This window comes from Elgaria multicarinata, chromosome 7 (assembly GCF_023053635.1).
Source record: "Elgaria multicarinata webbii isolate HBS135686 ecotype San Diego chromosome 7, rElgMul1.1.pri, whole genome shotgun sequence".
Lineage (NCBI taxonomy): Eukaryota > Metazoa > Chordata > Lepidosauria > Squamata > Anguidae > Elgaria > Elgaria multicarinata.
In genome coordinates, this window is record NC_086177.1 from 84,963,627 (window position 1) to 84,981,959 (window position 18,333).

Genomic DNA, 18,333 nt, shown 5'->3' on the forward strand with positions numbered 1-18,333 from the left:
AATATGAGCCAACAGTGCGATATGGCTGCAAGAAAGGGAAATGCTATTTTGGGCTGCATTAATAGAAGTATAGCTTCCAAATCACGTGAGGTACTGGTTCCTCTCTATTCGGCCCTGGTTAGGCCTCATCTAAAGTATTGTGTCCAGTTCTGGGCTCCACAATTCAAGAAGGATGCAGACAAGCTGGAGCGTGTTCAGAGGAGGGAAACCAGGATGATCAGGGGTCTAGAAACAAAGCCCTATGAAGAGAGACTGAAAGAATAGCAGTCTTCAAATACTTAAAAGGTTGTCACACAGAGGAGGGCCAGGATCTCTTCTCGATCCTCCCAGAGTGCAGGACACGGAATAACGGGCTCAAGTTAAAGGAAGCCAGATTCCGGCTGGACATCAGGAAAAACTTCCTGACTGTTAGAGCAGTGCGACGGTGGAATCAGTTACCTAGGAAGGTTGTGGGCTCTCCCACACTAGAGGCATTCAAGAGGCAGCTGGACAACCATCTGTCAGGGATGCTTTAGGGTGGATTCCTGCATTGAGCAGGGGGTTGGACTAGATGGTCTTTTAGGCCCCTTCCAACTCTGCTATTCTATGATTCTATGATTCTGTGAATTTAGTGTTTTTACCATTTTTAATGGTTTCATTGTTTTAAATTGTTGAACACTGCCTTGATGGCTTTTTAGCAGACAAGACAATATATATAAATGCAAATAAATGCAATGCTAATGTGATTCCCCCCTATACTTTTTACTGTCCACCCCCACCCACCTTCCAGAGGTTTTGCTACTTGTTGGTGAGTGCTTCAACGTACACTTTTATGATGATGTGGGAATACAGTCACTATCTACTGTTTGTCCAGGCTACCTGTCTCTTCCTGCTAGATATCACAGGCCTCACACAGACAGAGAAGGTATGTTGAAGTTTGAAACTTGTTAAATAACTCTTGACACGCGATTCCGTCTTCTTCTTTTTTGGCCTGCCTTCTAGAAGCTTCGTCTGTTAGTTCTGAGGTAAACACAGAATATGCTGGGAGTAAAAGATGTGGGTTTATATCCAACACTGCACTAGTGAAAGAGAGGTTTCAGGAGTTAGCTTCCTTCTACCAGCAGTCCCCAGAGCCCCTCAAAGCCTCTTCTGATGATCAGGGGGCCGTTCTGAATAGGGTGGGTTATGGTGTAGGGTACTGAGAGGAATGGAGGGACCCCTAAAAGTCAGGCCTAGGCACATTCTGTGAGCAGGAGCTCCATCGGCTAATGTGAGGAGAGGGGTCTCGTGGCCCTCTAGATATTTTGGCCCATCAGCCTTTGCCACCAGATGGTGAGGAATGATTTGAGTTGTGGGCCAAAACATCTGGAGGGCCACTAGTTGCCCCTCCCCCCATGCTAGTGGAACAACACCATTCCACTCTCATGGAGGAGAAGGATATCAATGGCTACCAGTCCTGATGGCTCTGTGCCACCCCCAGTATCAGAGGCTGTATGTCTATGGACACCAGTTAGTGGGGAACGTGGGCAGGAGGGTCCTGTTGCATTAATGTCCTGCTTGTGGGTTTCCTGTAGGCAGCTGGTTGGCCACTGCCTGAACAGAATGCTGGGCTAGATGGACCCTGGATCTGATCCAGCAGAGTTCTTCTTATGGATACAACCTAGCAGGTTATTGTTTCTTGCAGCTGTGGTCCTGTTGCTTAAAGGTTGAGATGTTTTATTTTATTTTATTTTTCATCTCCACAGGTACATGAAGTGTATAAAATTTACCTGTTTTCTCTCTTCCTGGGTTACATGTTACAATTTGAAAATCCTGCTTTACTAGTATCTCCACTGCTAAGCCTTGTTGCAGCTGCCCTGCTGGCAAAATACCTTCAGGTAATAATTGGGACACCATTTGGTCGTTCTCTCTTTCCCTCGCGCCTTTCCTCCAGGGAGCTCAAAGTGGTGTAGATGTTTCTTCCTCCTCCCCGTTCTGTCCTTGCCATAGCCCTGTGAGGTCAGTTAGGCTGAGAGGTGGTGACTGGGCCAACGTCACCCAGGGAACTACCGTATTTCTTCGATTGTAAGATGCCATCGATTGTAAGACGCACACTAATTTCAGTACCCCCACAGAAAAAAAAAACCTAAGACATGCCTGCAATTCTAAGACGTACCCCGTTTTTAAAGATGTTTATATGAGGGGAAAAGTGCGTCTTAGAATTGAAGAAATACGGTACTTGGCTGAGTGATGATTTGAACTCAGGTCTCGCCAGTCCTAGTCCCGGTAAACATATTGGCCCCGGGGGCACATTTGGCCATTTGAGAAACAGCCCTGGGTGCTACCTCAAAATGGCTGCTATGGGAGGCGTGGCGGGTTACAAAGGATAAGTAACTTGCCCAGAAGACTAAGGCAGAAGTGGGTTCTGAGCCCCAACACACACAAAAACTCCTTTACACCTAGCTGGCTCACCTAATGCCACTGGCTTTCTGCTGGCTTCCCTGACCCCGAGATGGCTTATCATTGCCTTTACTAGCAGTGCTGGCTCTCTTTAGCCCAGCCCACCATGTTTACCAGACCGAGTCCCCCCTTCTTTTTCTTGTTGGCTAAGCATGCTGCAGAGATAAGCATCTTACGGGGGTGGGAGATGTAAATTTTGAGGCAACAATGGATGAAGGCCAATGCACCACAGTACAGAGAACAGCTCCAACAGTGTCCCAAAATAGTGTCTGCAACAAGGTAGGAACAAAGCCAGACTATAAAACACATGGTCTTCGATGTCTATATACTAATGCCCAGAGCATGGGAAACAAACAGAATGAACTTGAACTCTTATTACATGAAGGCAAATACGACTTGATAGGTATAACTGAAACTTGGTGGGATGACTCCCATGACTGGAATATAGCAATTGAAGGATATAACTTGTTCAAAAAGAACAGAAGAAATAGAAAGGGAGGTGGAGTTGCACTATATGTTAAAAATACCTATCCCTGCACAGAAATACAGGCGGATGAGATTGGGAGCCCCGTCGAGAGCGTCTGGATTAAAATAATGGGGCTAGGAATAAAAAGAATATGATAATCGGAGTCTACTACCGACCACCCAATCAAGGAGAAGACGAGGACGAAACTTTTGAGAAACAAATTACCAGTGTTTCAAGGAAGTGTGATGTAGTAGTGATGGGGGACTTCAATTACCCTGATATCTGTTGGGAAACCATTACTGCCAAAAGCGGCCCTTCCAAGAAATTCCTGACATGTATGGGTGATAACTTTCTCCTACAGAAAGTGGTGGAAGGAACTAGAGGATCGGCAATCCTTGACTTGTTATTGACCAATAGGGATGACTTAGTGGATAAAGTGGCAGTTACGGGAACTCTGGGGGAAAGTGACCACGTCATACTTGAATTCTTGATTATGAAGGAGACAAAAGTCGAGCGTAGCCATACACGTACTCTGGATTTTAGGAAAGCTGATTTTAATAAACTCAGAACTATAATAAGTAAGGTCCCGTGGCAAGGGAGCCTAAAGAGAAAAGGAGTGCAGGATGGGTGGGAGTATCTAAAAAATGAAATTTTAAAGGCACAGTTACAAACAATTCCAACAAGGAGAAAAGATAGAAGACAACAGAGGAAACCAATGTGGCTCCACAAAAAGCTTATTGATGAACTGAAAACAAAAAGGGATACATATAGGAAGTGGAAGGAAGGCCAGGCTACAAAAGAAGAGTACAGACAAGTGGCGCAGAAGTGCCGAAATGGCGTCACAAGCTGTGAATGAGCTGAGATTAGCGAGGGATGCTAAAAGCAATAAAAAGGCTTTCTTCAGATACGTGAGTAGTAAAAGACAGAGGAAAGAAATAGTGGTTCAACTGCTTAATGAAGATGGCAAATTGATAACAGATGACAAAGAAAAGGCTGAAGTGCTCAATTCCTACTTTGCCTCGGTCTTCTCCCAAAAGCGGGTCTATGACCCCCCTGGAAAAAGTGAAGCAGAAGTTGAGGGGGCAGGATTGCAGTTTGAGATTGATAAACAAATGGTCAAAGAACACCTAATTTCCTTGAATGAGTTCAAATCTCCAGGGCCCGATGAACTGCATCCAAGAGTAATGAAGGAGCTAGCGGAAGAACTCTCAGAACCTTTGTCTATTATCTTTGCAAAATCATGGAAGACGGGTGAGGTGCCGGATGACTGGAGAAGGGCTAACGTTGTCCCTATCTTCAAAAAGGGCAAAAAGGAGGAACCTGGGAACTACAGACCAGTCAGTCTGACATCCATCCCTGGGAAAATTCTGGAGCAGATTCTAAAGAAGTCAATCTGTAAACACCTTGAAATCAATGCAGTGATTACTAGAAGCCAACATGGATTTGTCAGGAACAAATCCTGTCAGACTAATTTGATCTCATTTTTTGATAGGATAACCTCCCTTGTGGACTGTGGGAATGCTGTGGACGTCATATATCTTGACTTCAGCAAAGCTTTTGACAAAGTACCACATGACATTCTGATTAACAAACTAGCTAAAAGTGGGCTAGATGGAACAACTATTAGGTGGATCCACAGTTGGCTACAGAATCGGACTCAAAGAGTACTTATCAATGGAACCTTCTCAAACTGGGGAGAGGCAACGAGTGGGGTGCCGCAGGGCTCAGTCCTGGGCCCAGTGCTCTTCAACATTTTTATTAATGATTTGGACGAGGAGGTGCAGGGAACGCTGATCAAATTTGCAGATGACACAAAATTGGGTGGGATAGCTAATACCCTGGAAGACAGAAACAAACTTCAAAGTGATCTTGATAGGCTGGAATGCTGGGCTGAAAACAACAGAATGAAATTTAATAGGGATAAATGCCAAGTTCTACATTTAGGGAATAGAAACCAAATGCACAGTTACAAGATGGGGGACACTTGGCTCAGCAATACTACAAACGAGAAAGATCTTGGAATTGTTGTAGATCACAAGCTGAATATGAGCCAACAGTGCGATATGGCTGCAAGAAAGGCAAATGCTATTTTGGGCTGCATTAATAGAAGTATAGCTTCCAAATCACGTGAGGTACTGGTTCCTCTCTATTCGGCCCTGGTTAGGCCTCATCTAGAGTATTGCGTCCAGTTCTGGGCTCCACAATTCAAGAAGGACGCAGACAAGCTGGAGCGTGTTCAGAAGAGGGCAACCAGGATGATCAGAGGTCTAGAAACAAAGCCCTATGAAGAGAGACTGAAAGAACTGGGCATGTTTAGCCTGGAGAAGAGAAGATTGAGGGGAGACATGATAGCACTCTTCAAATACTTAAAAGGTTGTCACACAGAGGAGGGCCAGGATCTCTTCTCGATCCTCCCAGAGTGCAGGACACGGAATAACGGGCTCAAGTTAAAGGAAGCCAGATTCCGGCTGGACATCAGGAAAAACTTCCTGACTGTTAGAGCAGTGCGACAATGGAATCAGCTACCTAGGGAGGTTGTGGGCTCTCCCACACTAGAGGCATTCAAGAGGCAGCTGGACAACCATCTGTCAGGGATGCTTTAGGGTGGATTCCTGCATTGAGCAGGGGGTTGGACTCGATGGCCTTGTAGGCCCCTTCCAACTCTGCTATTCTATGATTCTATGATTCTATGATCAGCCCGTGACCATCCGCCATCTTCATTTCCTAGGAATGTCTCTAAGCCCCATGTGTAGCCCAGAAGCACTCTTGGGAAGGGAAGATGGTAGCAGCTGGAGATCTCTACTTTGCTTTGAAACAGTTCCAGCTGACATCAAGAAAATTGTTAATTAAAAATAAAGTAGAAAAGATAGGGAACCTCAGGAGGTTGCAAGGAAGATGTCCGTGGACACCCCAGCGCCCGTGGACACCCCATTGACCACCCCCACTCCAACTACTGCACCACACTGCTTCTGTATCTGTCTGTATTCGTGTTATCAATACAAACCTAACGGTTGCTTCTTCTTGTTTTTGCAGATGAATACAAAAAAGGGGACACTTCTTTCAAAGTTGCTGAAAGTCATTTACTTTTATTTGGTCTTCACAATAACAGTGACTTTGAATTTTGTAGTGAAGGTAAACACCATTTAATAATAATAATAATAATAATAATAATAATAATAATAAATAATACTTTAATCATGCTCAATAATACAGGCATTTGGCTGTTTTATTTATCTATTAATAATACTTGCAAACCATCCAAGATGTACACAAAAAGGGAGAGAAGTCTCAGGATGCTATAGAAAAAGTTTATTGTGCAAAAGGCCTCAATAAACTTTTCTATAATATTCTGAGACTTCTCTCCTTTTTGTGTAAATTTATATACCGCCCAACTGGCAAATGCTGTCAGGGCAGTTTACAGTAGCTCAGTGACAGAGCATCTGCAGAAGGTCCCAGGTTCGATCCCCAGCATCTCCGGGTAGGGCGTGAAAATCTTCTGCCCAAAACCCTAGAGAGCCACTGCCAGTCAGTGTTAACAGTACTGGGCTAGATGGACCAATGGTCTGACTCAGTCCAAAGCAACTTCCTATGTTCTTAATCAGTTATTATTAGTATAGCGCTTATGATACTTTCCCTGTGCTTTTGAAGAGTGGTTGACCATCGTGTATCTTCATCTGAAAGCAGTAGAAGAACCTCTCCTAACTTGGGGTCCTCCAGAATTTTGGACTACAACTCCCATCGTCCCTGATGTTTGGCTATGCTGGCTGGGGTTGATGGGAGCTGGGGACCAACACGCCTGGACGACACCAGGTTGGAGAAGACTGCAGTAGAACGTATAGAAAGATCCCTGCAGTGAAGGGAAAGCTCTGCCCCTCCAGATATTGGATTCCAAATCCCATCAACCCTAGACTGCATGGCTATTGGTCAGGGATGATGTGAGTTGTATTTCAACAATATCTAAAGGACCATAGTCTCTCTATTCCAACTTTAGTGAAAGCAACATGGCAGAATTCTTATATAAACTCACGTTTTGACACTGGTAGAAAATGTGATGGTGGTCATTGAAAGATGCTTATCTGATTCAGATGTAACTATTTGTGATATATGACACTTACTTGACTGAAAAGAGTGGTGCTAACACACAATTTCCTTGCTGTTTGCTTTTCAGACATTTATTTCCCACAAGGAAAATGAACATTTAATGAAAGTTCTTGAAGTAAAATTTGGTTTAAACATAACTAAGTAAGTTGAAAGTGATGATTTTGCAAAATGGAAGTAGCACTATGTTATGATCACTGCCAGAGTGCACTGAGTCACCTTGAGAATCATATTGGCTCCCACCTCGTGATAATTCTCTAAAGCAGAGGCTTTGTACACTCAGGGTTTTTCTACATGAGGCATTTATCTGCACATGTTATTTCCTATTTACAGTTGTTTACGCATTTTTTAGAAGATGGTGTGACCCTCTAATTTTGCTTTTTTTGTCTAACAAGCACTTTCGGGGAGGGTGTTTTTTTTTTTAGAGCAGGGAAAATGCAGCTTGTCATTGTGAAAATGAAAAAAACCATTTTTTCACTTGTGTCTTTGCATTATTCTGCTATACCACAGTGCCACCTAGAGGTTATGTAACAGAAAAGCAGAAAAGGAAATGCTCAATCTGGGTTCATGAAAATGAATGCAAAACAGAACCAGCAAACCTGAGGGAGGCAGAGCATTCACTTGCTCCCGCATAGCCCCACCAATTCATGGGTTAAAACAGCCCGTGAACTGGTGTTTCGTCTGAATCGGGCCATTTTATGAGAGATCTGGGAAGGAGCATGTGGACAAGAAGTTAGCATAGGAAGAGAGCCCAGGGCAGGGAGAGCTAGCAAGAGAAGAGGGTAAAATTTTCAGGAAAGGGTAAGATGAGTAGGGCCAGTGGACTGAGGAGTTAAAATAGGCAGGGTTGTGGCCAAGGGAAGGGGGGAGTTTATGGTGAGACGAGAGAGAGAGAGAGAGAGAGAGAAAAGCCTCACAGGCTAGGGCTTGGCACCACCAACTACGGAGGCCGAGACTAGCCAGGCCTGTGCTCCCAGAGGGAGGTGGAGAGAGGCTCAGCAGTTTTCCAGGCCAGGAGGTTGAAAGGAAGCAATAAGGCAGAAATTAGCCCAAAGACTAAGGGGGGTGTTGGTGGAGGAAATCCGAATTGTAGATGCAGTTGTTAGATCTGGCAGTTAGTGACCTGGCTAATAGTATAACGGGGTGAGATAGCTGCCATACCTGACACTGCAACCTGGAGCGATAAAGCTGACAAGTTGATGTGGACTTCTACTTCAGCTATTTGTAGGTCAGGTTAGGGGGGCCCTGTGACGTGGAATTGCCTTTTGCAATTCCCAAGGGGACACACCTGAACACAAAATGCTTCTGCTTCAGAATTACTGTTTTTATTTCTGTGCAAAACAGATCATTTGATTGATTAACTAAAGGCGCAATCCTATGCATGTGTGTGTGTGTGTGGGGGAGTCCTCCTGCCCATCCTATGCAGAAAAAAGTCCTACAGGTGTCAGGATTCCCCAGGTTGAGGGGGAAAAGCACCACTGAACAGGTGATAGACGAGAGATAGGCTCTGGTGCTATTGAAAAGTATAAAATCTTTAATGGTTCTTTTTGTATCAAAAGCTCAACATTTCGGATTTATACAAAATCCTTCCTCAGGAGCTACAAACAGATAAGATTTGAACAGTTAAGAATGCAAAATTCCCCAGCCAGCCATGCACATCTTGGAGTGAGTGATTGCTCTAATTATTGTACACGACAACAACAAAAATGCAATAGGTGGGATAGAACCACATTGACTTGAGCTCATGATCACCCCTGTTTACTTTTCTGTTCTGTTCTTTTTTTCTGTTCTTTTTTTGGATTAATAGGAACTTCACGATTAATTGGCTTCTTTGTCAAGAGTCCCTTCAGGCACCATCCCAGGATTTTTTCCTGCGGCTCACTCAGTCCTCGCTGTTGCCTTTCTACATTTTAGTGCTAATTATTTGCCTTGTCTCTGTTGGCCAGGCCATCTTTAGGAGAATTACGTAAGTTGGCTTCTATCCATTCTCAGCCCCTCGTTCAACAGCTGCTGCTATTATGACCTTGGATGTGAATTGCTGGATCGTCATTGATCCACTTTTACTGGCCAACCACCCGTCAGTGCAAAAGGGCTTCCAAGGGGGAAAATCTGGTTGTGGGGCAGTGGGCCTATGGAGGCGCTGCCTTGTTTCTCCTGCATATGATGTAACATATGCCTACAGATCTGTTTGCATGAATACTTGATGCCTCAGAAATTATGTAGAAGAACTGAGTAAATCCGTGCTGTTGCGTGTACAAGTGTGTCTATGTGTGTGTGTATCCTTGTGCGATGCATCCCAAAGACTGAGCTGTAAAATGTTAGAAATGATCAGCTTTGCTGTGTTTAGTGTTTTAATCATGGCTGGGTTTAGGCAAGCAGTGATTGTGTTGAACAATGCAACTACTTCAAAAGAGGTTGTGTGTGTGTGTGTGTGTGTGTGTGTGGTCACTGTAAACCAGGGATGGGGGAATCTTCAGCCTTAAAGCTTCTTTTGCTGTTATCTCCTATCACAGATGCGAGGGCATTTAAATGAAATTAAGCTTTAAATACCCTGTAAAGAATAGAAGTGTGCATTTTTCAGACATTTTATGTATTTGTTTAATTATTTGTGACACTTAAATACCGCTGAATATAATAAAATCCCTTAGCAGTTCACAATAAATGTTAAAATCATTTAAAATACAGTATTAAAAATGCAACATTAAAACCACTTTCAACTACAGTAAAAAACAACACACAATTCAAGGAGCAGAAAAATGGAGTGACATGGTAGTTTAATTGCAGCCCAGGGGAAGTGTCGGTGAACAAGTGTGTTTTCAGGAGGCATTTAATACATGCCACGTTTTCTGCCTCCTCAACCGCACGAGGGAGTGTTTTCTAGATGGCCGGTGCCGCTACAGAGAAGGTCAGCCATCATAGACTTTAAATTTCTGTTGTTTTAAATCTGTTACTATATTTTAAGTCTTTGAACTTTTGCTAGGATTCATTTTGGTTTTTATTTTATGTTGTAGTTCTAAATATTTTAACTTACATTTTATCATGTTGTATTTTATGGTTTTGTTGTAAACCACCCAGAGTGCTTCGGTTATTGGGTGGTATAGAAATGTAATAAAGAAGGAAAGAGTAATGAGGAACACCATTGCTAGCTGCTTAGTTATCAAACAGACCTCATGGATGGGAGAGGTGACACCAGTTTTCTTTCTCTTCCAAATGCCACAGTGGAAAACCAGTCAGCGAAACTCCTACGCTTGAGAGTGGGAGGATTGGAGAAAGACCAGAAGTTGTGTATCATGTACTTCACACAGTTTCACTGGGGTTACTTGCCATGATGATGGAAAGGTGAGTTGGTAAAGTGGGTGCATACATTTTATTTTCCCTGGCAGGAAGTATTGCTCTTAACTTGCTAGAAATGTACATGTGTTTGTTTGTTTTTAACTCTTTCTGGGCATGGATGGTGGGGAAATAATTTCAGAAGAAATACTCGTGGCTGGTTCATAGTTGGCTTGAATGACAAGGCAGCCAGTTTAGTACAAGAAAACCAGTGTGGTAGAGAGGTTAGAGCGTTGGACTGGGATTCTGGAGTTCCAGGTTCTAGTCTCCACTCGGCCATGGGCTAGACTCACTCTCAGCCTAACCTACTTTACAGGGTGGTTGTGAAGATAAAATGGAGAGGAGGAGGACCTTGGTTTCCTTGCAAGGGGGAAAAAGGCAGGATAAAATGTAATAATGAACAATAAAATAAACAGCTTTATGCAGGAGATGGGTGGGGATGAGGCTCATGTTTAGGGAATGTGTTCTCAACTACTCCTGCTGCCATTATTGCTTCTCTGCTTACCTTTTATGCTGCTGACTGATGTTGCCGAAGACCTTTTGTAGCTGCACTGTAGTGTTTCGAAGCAGCAGGATAGTGCATAGGAATTTGCTACCACAAGGATGTGGTGATGGCCACCAACATAGATGGCTTTAAAAGGTGATTAGATACATCCATGGAAGATAAGGCTAGCAATGGCTTCTAGTCACAATGGCTCACTTCAGACAACACGTTAGTCAACGCATTCAACGGTTGAGTTCTTAGGGTGTACTTCCCGCACAACATGTTCTAACTCCACCGTTGTGTGACAATGAGCTACCGTGGAGTTGAGTAAAATCCATTGTGTTGTTTGAGTGATAGTTCCTCCCCCCTCTCTCCTCCCCCAGCCCTCCCGATGGTATCCCATCAGCCATTGCTGCAAAAAACCAATCCTGGCGGCTCTCCTTTCACCGCTCTTGCCAGAGAACTCTAGCCAGTGGGAAAAGTCAACTCCACACAACGGAAAACTCCACGGAGCCTGCCACACAACATGCAACACAACAGTTATGGAAGAACTCTCCTCTATACCGCATTCATATTCTGCATGGAGTGTTTTCCAAAAAAACCTCCACCATTGCATGGCATTTTCCTGCCAGTCAACACATTTCTCAACAGGGGTGTAAACTCCAGTTCTAACACCGTCGTTGAGAAATGTGTTGTCTGAACTGAGCCAATGGCTATACAGTACTTCCAGTTTTGAGGCAGCATGCCTCAGAATGCCGGTTGCTGGTGAACATGAAGGGGGGAGGGTGCTATTGCACTCAGGTGTCATTTGTGTGCCTCCCTTGGGCATCTGGTTGGACATGGTGGGAAGCAGGATGCCGAAGTAGATAGGCCATAGGCCTGTGGCCTGATCCAGCAGGGCTCTTCTTATGTAGGACCTTTATAAACAGAACATGATTCTTTTTAGGGAAGCATCATGTACTCCTGCCAAAGTGAGACTCCATTTCTGTTTTATGTTCCTATGACAGCAGCTTTGCATGCATGTTTTGGATGCCTCAGTCAAGTCTTGACATTAAGAACATAAGAAGAACCCTACTGGATCAGACTAAGGATCCATCTAGTCCAGCGCTCTGTTCACACAGTGGCCAACCAGTTGTCCACCAGGGACCCACAAACAGGAGATGAGTGCAACAGCACCCTTCCATCCATGTTCCTCAGCAACTGGTGTATCTTGGCTTATTGCTTCTGATACTGGAGGTAGCAAATAGCCATCAGGACTAGTAGCCATTGATAGCCATTGCTTAAGATAGCCATTGCTTAAGTCTAAAGCAGGAATAAACCAGCTGGGGGGCCCAGATGCTTTGGACTGCAACTCCCTAGCTTATCTATAATTTATACTGTATGCCACCCTGGAACCTCAAGTGATGAAGAGGCACAGTATAGACATATTTTAAATAAACAAGTATGTGCAGAAGAACTTGGTTAGAGTGGGCCAGAAAATAGTTAAAGGTTTCCATGCAGTTGTTGAGGGTACCTTTTGAGTTCTTAGAATCTTTCACAATTTAATGAAAGATACAATGACTGTGGAAGTGGTTGCTTTTATAATCTCTACAGCTATTACAAGGTCTCATGTTTTGGGGGCGATCTGTGTGGTTTTTTTTTTATTTTTGTAGAATGAAATATGTGTGGACTCCCTATGCTTGCATGATGGCTGCGTTTGGAGTTTGCTCTCCTGAGCTCTGGATGACACTTTTCAAGTGGTTCCGACTCAAGGCTGTACACCCCATCGTGCTGGTGAGTTCCCAGCTCTTCTTATAACCACAAGATGGTGGGCAGATGGAAACATTTTGTTTTATTTAAAAGTGTTTTAGGTACTGCTTTTGAGGCAAAGTAAAGTTTGAAAGCACTAAAATATAAAATACGGAAATGTCGATTTATTTTTTTGAAAGAAACATTGAAGGTAATGCAAAGCAAGACAGTCCAAAGGTGTATTCAGATGAAGTCTCTTCCTCATCATGGCATGCTATTTTACCAGGTGGGGATAATTCATGAAATGGCTTCCCTGTGCCAAAACTGTAAGGGTAGGAGTCAGTGGAGTAAATCAACAGAAAAAAAGTAATTAAGTTCAGTGGGACTTTATTTATTTATTTATTTATTTATTTATTTATTTACAATATTTATGTACCACTCCCCACCCAAAAGATTCCGGTGCAGTGAACAACAAATTAAATAAAAGAATAAAAACACCATATTAAAAATTACTATTTTTAAAACAATAGACTTACTCCCAGGTAAGCATGTATAAGGTTGCAGCCTTAAAGAGTGTGCTGTAGTGATAGCATCTGAGATTAGAGATGAAGACTAAAGAGGACCTTGTAACCTTTTGTTTTGTGTGTGTTTGATATTTCAGGCTCTCATCCTAAGTATGGCAGTGCCAACTATCATAGGCTTCAGCTTGTGGAAAGAGGTAAGAATTACAATAAAGTATATATAGTGTAGTATTTAGCATTGTAAGCCAGTTAGGGTATTGGAAGAAAGGTTCTTGACAATGAGACCAAATCAGAGTGTGTGTGTGTGTGTGTGTGTGTGTGTGTGTGTGTGTGTGTACGTGTACGTACGTGTACTTCACCATATTCTACTACTATCTTTTGTGTTTGGATTTTCTGACAGTGTAGCTTGGCTAAAACCTGACAGCTGAAATTGTAGCAGCAACATGATTTGGCCACTAGATAGCACTGTGTGCGTGTCAAATGCAGGTCTGGTTGGGCTGCCTGTTCAAACAAAGAGAGAATTCAGCTGATGGTGAGGAACTGTAATGAAACCAAAAAAGTTAACTTTACAAAACATTTTATTTGTACACTGAAGATTTTATTGGGAGTATTTGTGTCCTTGAATTATGAATTACGATGAAGAATAAAAATGGATTCTGTTGTGCTGGAAGCTAACCCAATAAAATAGCAGAGGGAGCCTGAACATTTATGCCTTGGTATGATGGTAAAGCTAGAAAGGTGTGTTTAGCCTGCTTTCCTGCATTATTTAAAGTTCTGTAATTTGTTTTCCCACAGTTCATAGCCTTGGTACTTCCTTTTAGTTTTTTCCTAGGATAATGACAGAACTTTCAGAACTTCAAGAATTTTATGACCCTGACACAATCGGACTTATGACCTGGATCAAGTAAGGAATCCCTATTCTTTATATTTTTTGCATTCCTCTTACTGCAGAATATGTTTGTCACAATAATTGCTTCTCTCTTAGTCGGTGCAATCGTGGTTTTGTGTCTGTCCAAACTTGTTGCTGGTCTTGCTACTCACCATTGTGGCTTGGCGCTCGTGCAGTCACCCATTCACCTTAGTGAACTAATCGTGCGAGTTTTAATCAATGAAATAACACGTTTTGTTCTTGCAACATTACAGCTGTATGCACGTCTCCAATCCTGTTGACATGGGCAGGGTTTATCTTTGTATTCTCGTGCAGTTATCTTGTCCCAGTCATGCTATCTCTCTCTCTCTCTCTCTCTCTCTCCACACCTGCCCTGTGAAAAGACTTGCATTGTCAAACTGTGCTGTGCTGGCCCAATTTGACCATCTTTGGTTCCTCTTGATGAAACATCACAACTTGCAACATTGCACCCAAACAGTGTGGGATGTAGCTAGAGCAGCCTTCCGTTCAAATGTGTTGGACTTAGGACTGGCTGAATCTGTCAGTTTTGCTTTTTCCTTCAGTCAAACTTTTAAAATCTCGAGTTCTTTCTCTCTCCAGTAGGAAGAACTTTGCAGATGACCCACAACGAAATCCTCACCCATCTGCATCAGCCAAATTCAATAGGTACAGCTATTCCTAGCATGGGGAGAACCATGATGTATATATCTGCCATGTAGCTGTTAAAGATGGAGAGCCTGTCCAACAGAGCACCGATTCTTTTCTGCCTTACTGATTCCCTTCCGCAAGTGGTGGGTCCTACCACTTATGCAAGGGAGGTTTTAGGGCTTCCCCTAGGAAGCACTAAATGAGTGGAAATGCTCATTTTTGGAAGGAGACAGGTCAGCTGAGCTTCTTTATGCAAGCTGCCACCGACCTGCATCCTTCCAGAAATGAGTGTTTCTGCTCGTTTTGGATTGCCCTGGGAGCGCTAAATCACTGTTGCCCAAGCGGTGGAGATATTTGGCGGGGTGGAAGAGAATTGGTGGGGGAGGAATCTCCCTGTTGGATTCTGTACCTCGTTCAGCACTGACTTGGTGAATGCAGAGGGATTCAAAGAGCAAAGAACTCAAGAGCCCTGGGCCTGGATGGACGAATGTGTCAGTTTTGATTTCTCCCACACTCCTTGTTCTTTAACCCCATGTCTTTTTGTACCTAATATGGAGAACTTTGTGAATTTTGGTAAGTTCTTCTCAAAACTGAACGGAAACAAACTTCACACCTATCCCAGTTGGACTGCAATCCCTATTGTTGCAGTCTGACACATCTGAAGGGCACCAGGTTGGAGAAGGATGCATCAGATAGTATTGGGAGGATCCAGGTTCAAATCTCCTCTTAACCATGAAGCTCATTATCTCAGCCTAACCTCCTTCACAGGGTTGTTGAAGATTTAAAAATGCTGGTCTGGGGATGGGTGGGAAGGATTTTTTTTTTTTACAGCACCTTGAGCAATTTGGAGGAAATGTGGGATATAAATAAAAACAGTTTCCACTGCAGTGGAAAGGCGTAATATTGAACCTGAAGATTTTATAGAACCATTGAACGCTGAGCTAGGGCAACAGAATGCTTGCAGTTGAGACATCTACCTTTAAGATTGCCTTAGCTACTCCTGGGGAATCTTAAACCATTGTTCCATTAGTGAGAGTCCCTCAACTATTGTGAAGTTTAAGAGTGAAGGGACTTCATACTCACCTTGGAATTGGATTTTTTGTGTGAAAAATGACCATATTTGAGTGCAAGTTTGTCTAATGCTTTAGCCATCACATAGCATCATCTTCAGTGAGATTACAACTGAATGTGCGATGTCTAAATACACCAGCATTTTCATAGCTTAGACGTTTGGTTTTCACATGGTGATTGATTGGGGATTTTGAAACCAGCACCAGTCATGGATATAGATAATACTTACTTTTTAAAAATGAATATTCCACTGTTGCATCTTAGAAAGATGGGGAAAAAAACTAGGAGTGGGGTTTCGGGGGAAGGGATAGGAAATGCCAATAAAAGAGTGACAATTAAAGAAAAAACAATATGGAGCAGGTTAAAGAAACAATGCCATATAAAGAAACCCCGTTCTATGGCTGCGGAAAAAGGAAAAATGGTGTTACAGCTGAAGTTATTCAGAGGCCAAACTAAAAAAGTTAAAGGCTCAATGTTATGATGAAATTTCATGAGTAGGTCTAGAAAGTTCCATAGCCTGGCTGTTATCACAGAGAAAGGGGCCTTCCCATGTACTTCAGATGGTCATGAGACTCAAAGCGTGGCCTCCTCTGTTGATCTCAGTGGGTTGGTGAGACGAAATGAGAGGAGATGGTCCTTTAGGCGTCCTAGTTCCAAGCTGTATTAGGGCTTTAATGATAACCAGCACTGGCAGCCACTCATTGAATAAATGGAGTGATGTGCTCAAGTCAAGACCTTTGGAGCTGCATTTTGCACAAGCTGAAGTTTCAAAGGCAGAGTGAGCTAGACCTCTTCACTATAATACCAACCTAGATGTATAATGAAAGCATGTGTGATGATAGCCTGATCCACCTTCTCCAGGAAAGTGCATTGTTGGCACTCCAGCCTAAACTGTGCCAGGATCACCCCTGCTACCTGGCCAGATTCCAAGAGCACTCCCAAACGATACGATATAATTGTATGGAATACATGAGAGAGGTTGTTGTTGCTGTTGTTGTTGCAGAAGACAGGCACCTGTTGCTGCTGTGTTTGCTGGCAGTCCGCAGCTAATGGGTGTGATCAAATTGTGTACTGGATGGATGGTGACAAATCTGCCCCTGTATAATGATGAGGACCTGCAAAAGAGAAACGAGCATGTGAGTCTTCTTCATTTCTTAGAATTGTGTAAAGCACAAACTTCCTGACTGTTAGAGCGGTACAACAATGGAACCAGTTACCTAGGGAGATCGTGGGCTCTCCCACACTAGAGGCCTTCAAGAGGCAACTGGACAACCATCTGTCAGGGATGCTTTAGGGTGGATTCCTGCATTGAGCAGGGGGTTGGACTCGATGGCCTTAAAGGCCCCTTCCAATTCTGTTATTCTATGATTTCTAACATTTGGAGTGTTCTGCAATGTTTATCTCAAGACAGTTGCCGCTGTTCCTGACCTGCACATAGGGAATTGAGGCTGAAAGTTGCTCAGATGCTTTAAGTAAGATACACCGACTTAAAGTACATTCCGCAGCCAGTTAGGCTTGTCCAGATTCCATTGAAATTGGCAGAAATTGACCCCTGAATTGTATTCTAAAGATTTTGCTAATGATTCTCGAAGCACACATCATTGCGAGTTCCGTTGAAATCAATAGAACCTGGTGTAAGTGTGTTTAGAATTCCAGTGTAAAATCTCATTTATTTTTTAACAGGCCTTAGATGTGCCTAGTAGATGGCATCCTTTGTTGACTAGGGCGAAGTGGTTCTAATATAAATGTCTCGTATGTGTAACAATCTGCATGTACAAATGCAACATTGAAATTGATTGGCAGTACTGCTACTATACATACAGTTGTATTCTTAAATAACAAAGTCTTGTGCCACTAACAAATTTATTATAGCATAGGTTTTCGTGGACACTGCCCACTTCACCAGATGCAAGGATTTCCACTCCATTCAGCTAAATCTGGTGCCTTCCATTTTAACAGTTTTCCAGAGGGGTAGCCGTTTTAGTCTGTTGCAGTCAAACCAACAAGGAGTCTTGTGACACCTGGAGCACTAACAAATTGATAATGGCATAAGATGCATCAAATTGATTAGCTTACGCCCTAATCAATTTTTTAGTCTTCAAGGTGCCATAAGTCCCCCTGTTGGTTTCGCGGAAAGAGACTAACATGGGCTATTCCTTTGGAAGCTGTGTTCCTGAAGATAACTGTTTTTGTTTGGGGTTATGTTTATGTGTGTGCAGTATATGAAAAACCTTGTTAAAATCCTAGCATTGACCCTGCTAAATATTCCCAAAAGAATTCCATTCATTTATTTTTTAAAAAATATATATTTGATTATCTTTTAAATCTCACAGATTTTTCAGATCTATTCCAAAAGGTCAGCTGAGGATATTTATAAGATACTCACATCATACAAAGCCACCTATTTGGTTATAGAGGATTCGATTTGCAACGAGGTGGGCCCTGTGAGAGGATGCCGGGTCAAAGACTTATTGGATATTGCCAATGGCCACGTAAGTAACAACTTGATATTTTCCAAAGTTCAGCTACTAGTATAATAATAAGGCTTCCCTTTGCATAATACATAGTTTTCCTGTAAGGACTATAGCAGATTACAGGATGTATTAATAACTTCTCTTATAACTTCTAAAGTAACTGCTTCATAATCCAATCGGCCTGATCCCTGTGCATGTTTATTCAT

At 42.9% G+C, this 18,333-nt stretch overlaps 1 protein-coding gene across 1 annotated transcript in view; it reads left to right on the top strand.

The window, feature by feature from the left end:
* The window catches only part of DPY19L4 (dpy-19 like 4), a 41,985-nt gene that overhangs the window by 19,942 nt on the left and 3,710 nt on the right, over window positions 1-18,333 (top strand). The window contains exons 8-18 of the mRNA XM_063130958.1: window positions 770-904; window positions 1,725-1,856; window positions 5,918-6,016; window positions 7,053-7,126; window positions 8,790-8,948; window positions 10,202-10,321; window positions 12,449-12,569; window positions 13,186-13,242; window positions 13,867-13,949; window positions 16,657-16,789; window positions 17,987-18,145. Of these exons, the coding sequence (XP_062987028.1) occupies window positions 770-904; window positions 1,725-1,856; window positions 5,918-6,016; window positions 7,053-7,126; window positions 8,790-8,948; window positions 10,202-10,321; window positions 12,449-12,569; window positions 13,186-13,242; window positions 13,867-13,949; window positions 16,657-16,789; window positions 17,987-18,145 (1,272 nt within the window). The remainder of the gene's footprint in view (window positions 1-769; window positions 905-1,724; window positions 1,857-5,917; window positions 6,017-7,052; window positions 7,127-8,789; window positions 8,949-10,201; window positions 10,322-12,448; window positions 12,570-13,185; window positions 13,243-13,866; window positions 13,950-16,656; window positions 16,790-17,986; window positions 18,146-18,333) is intronic.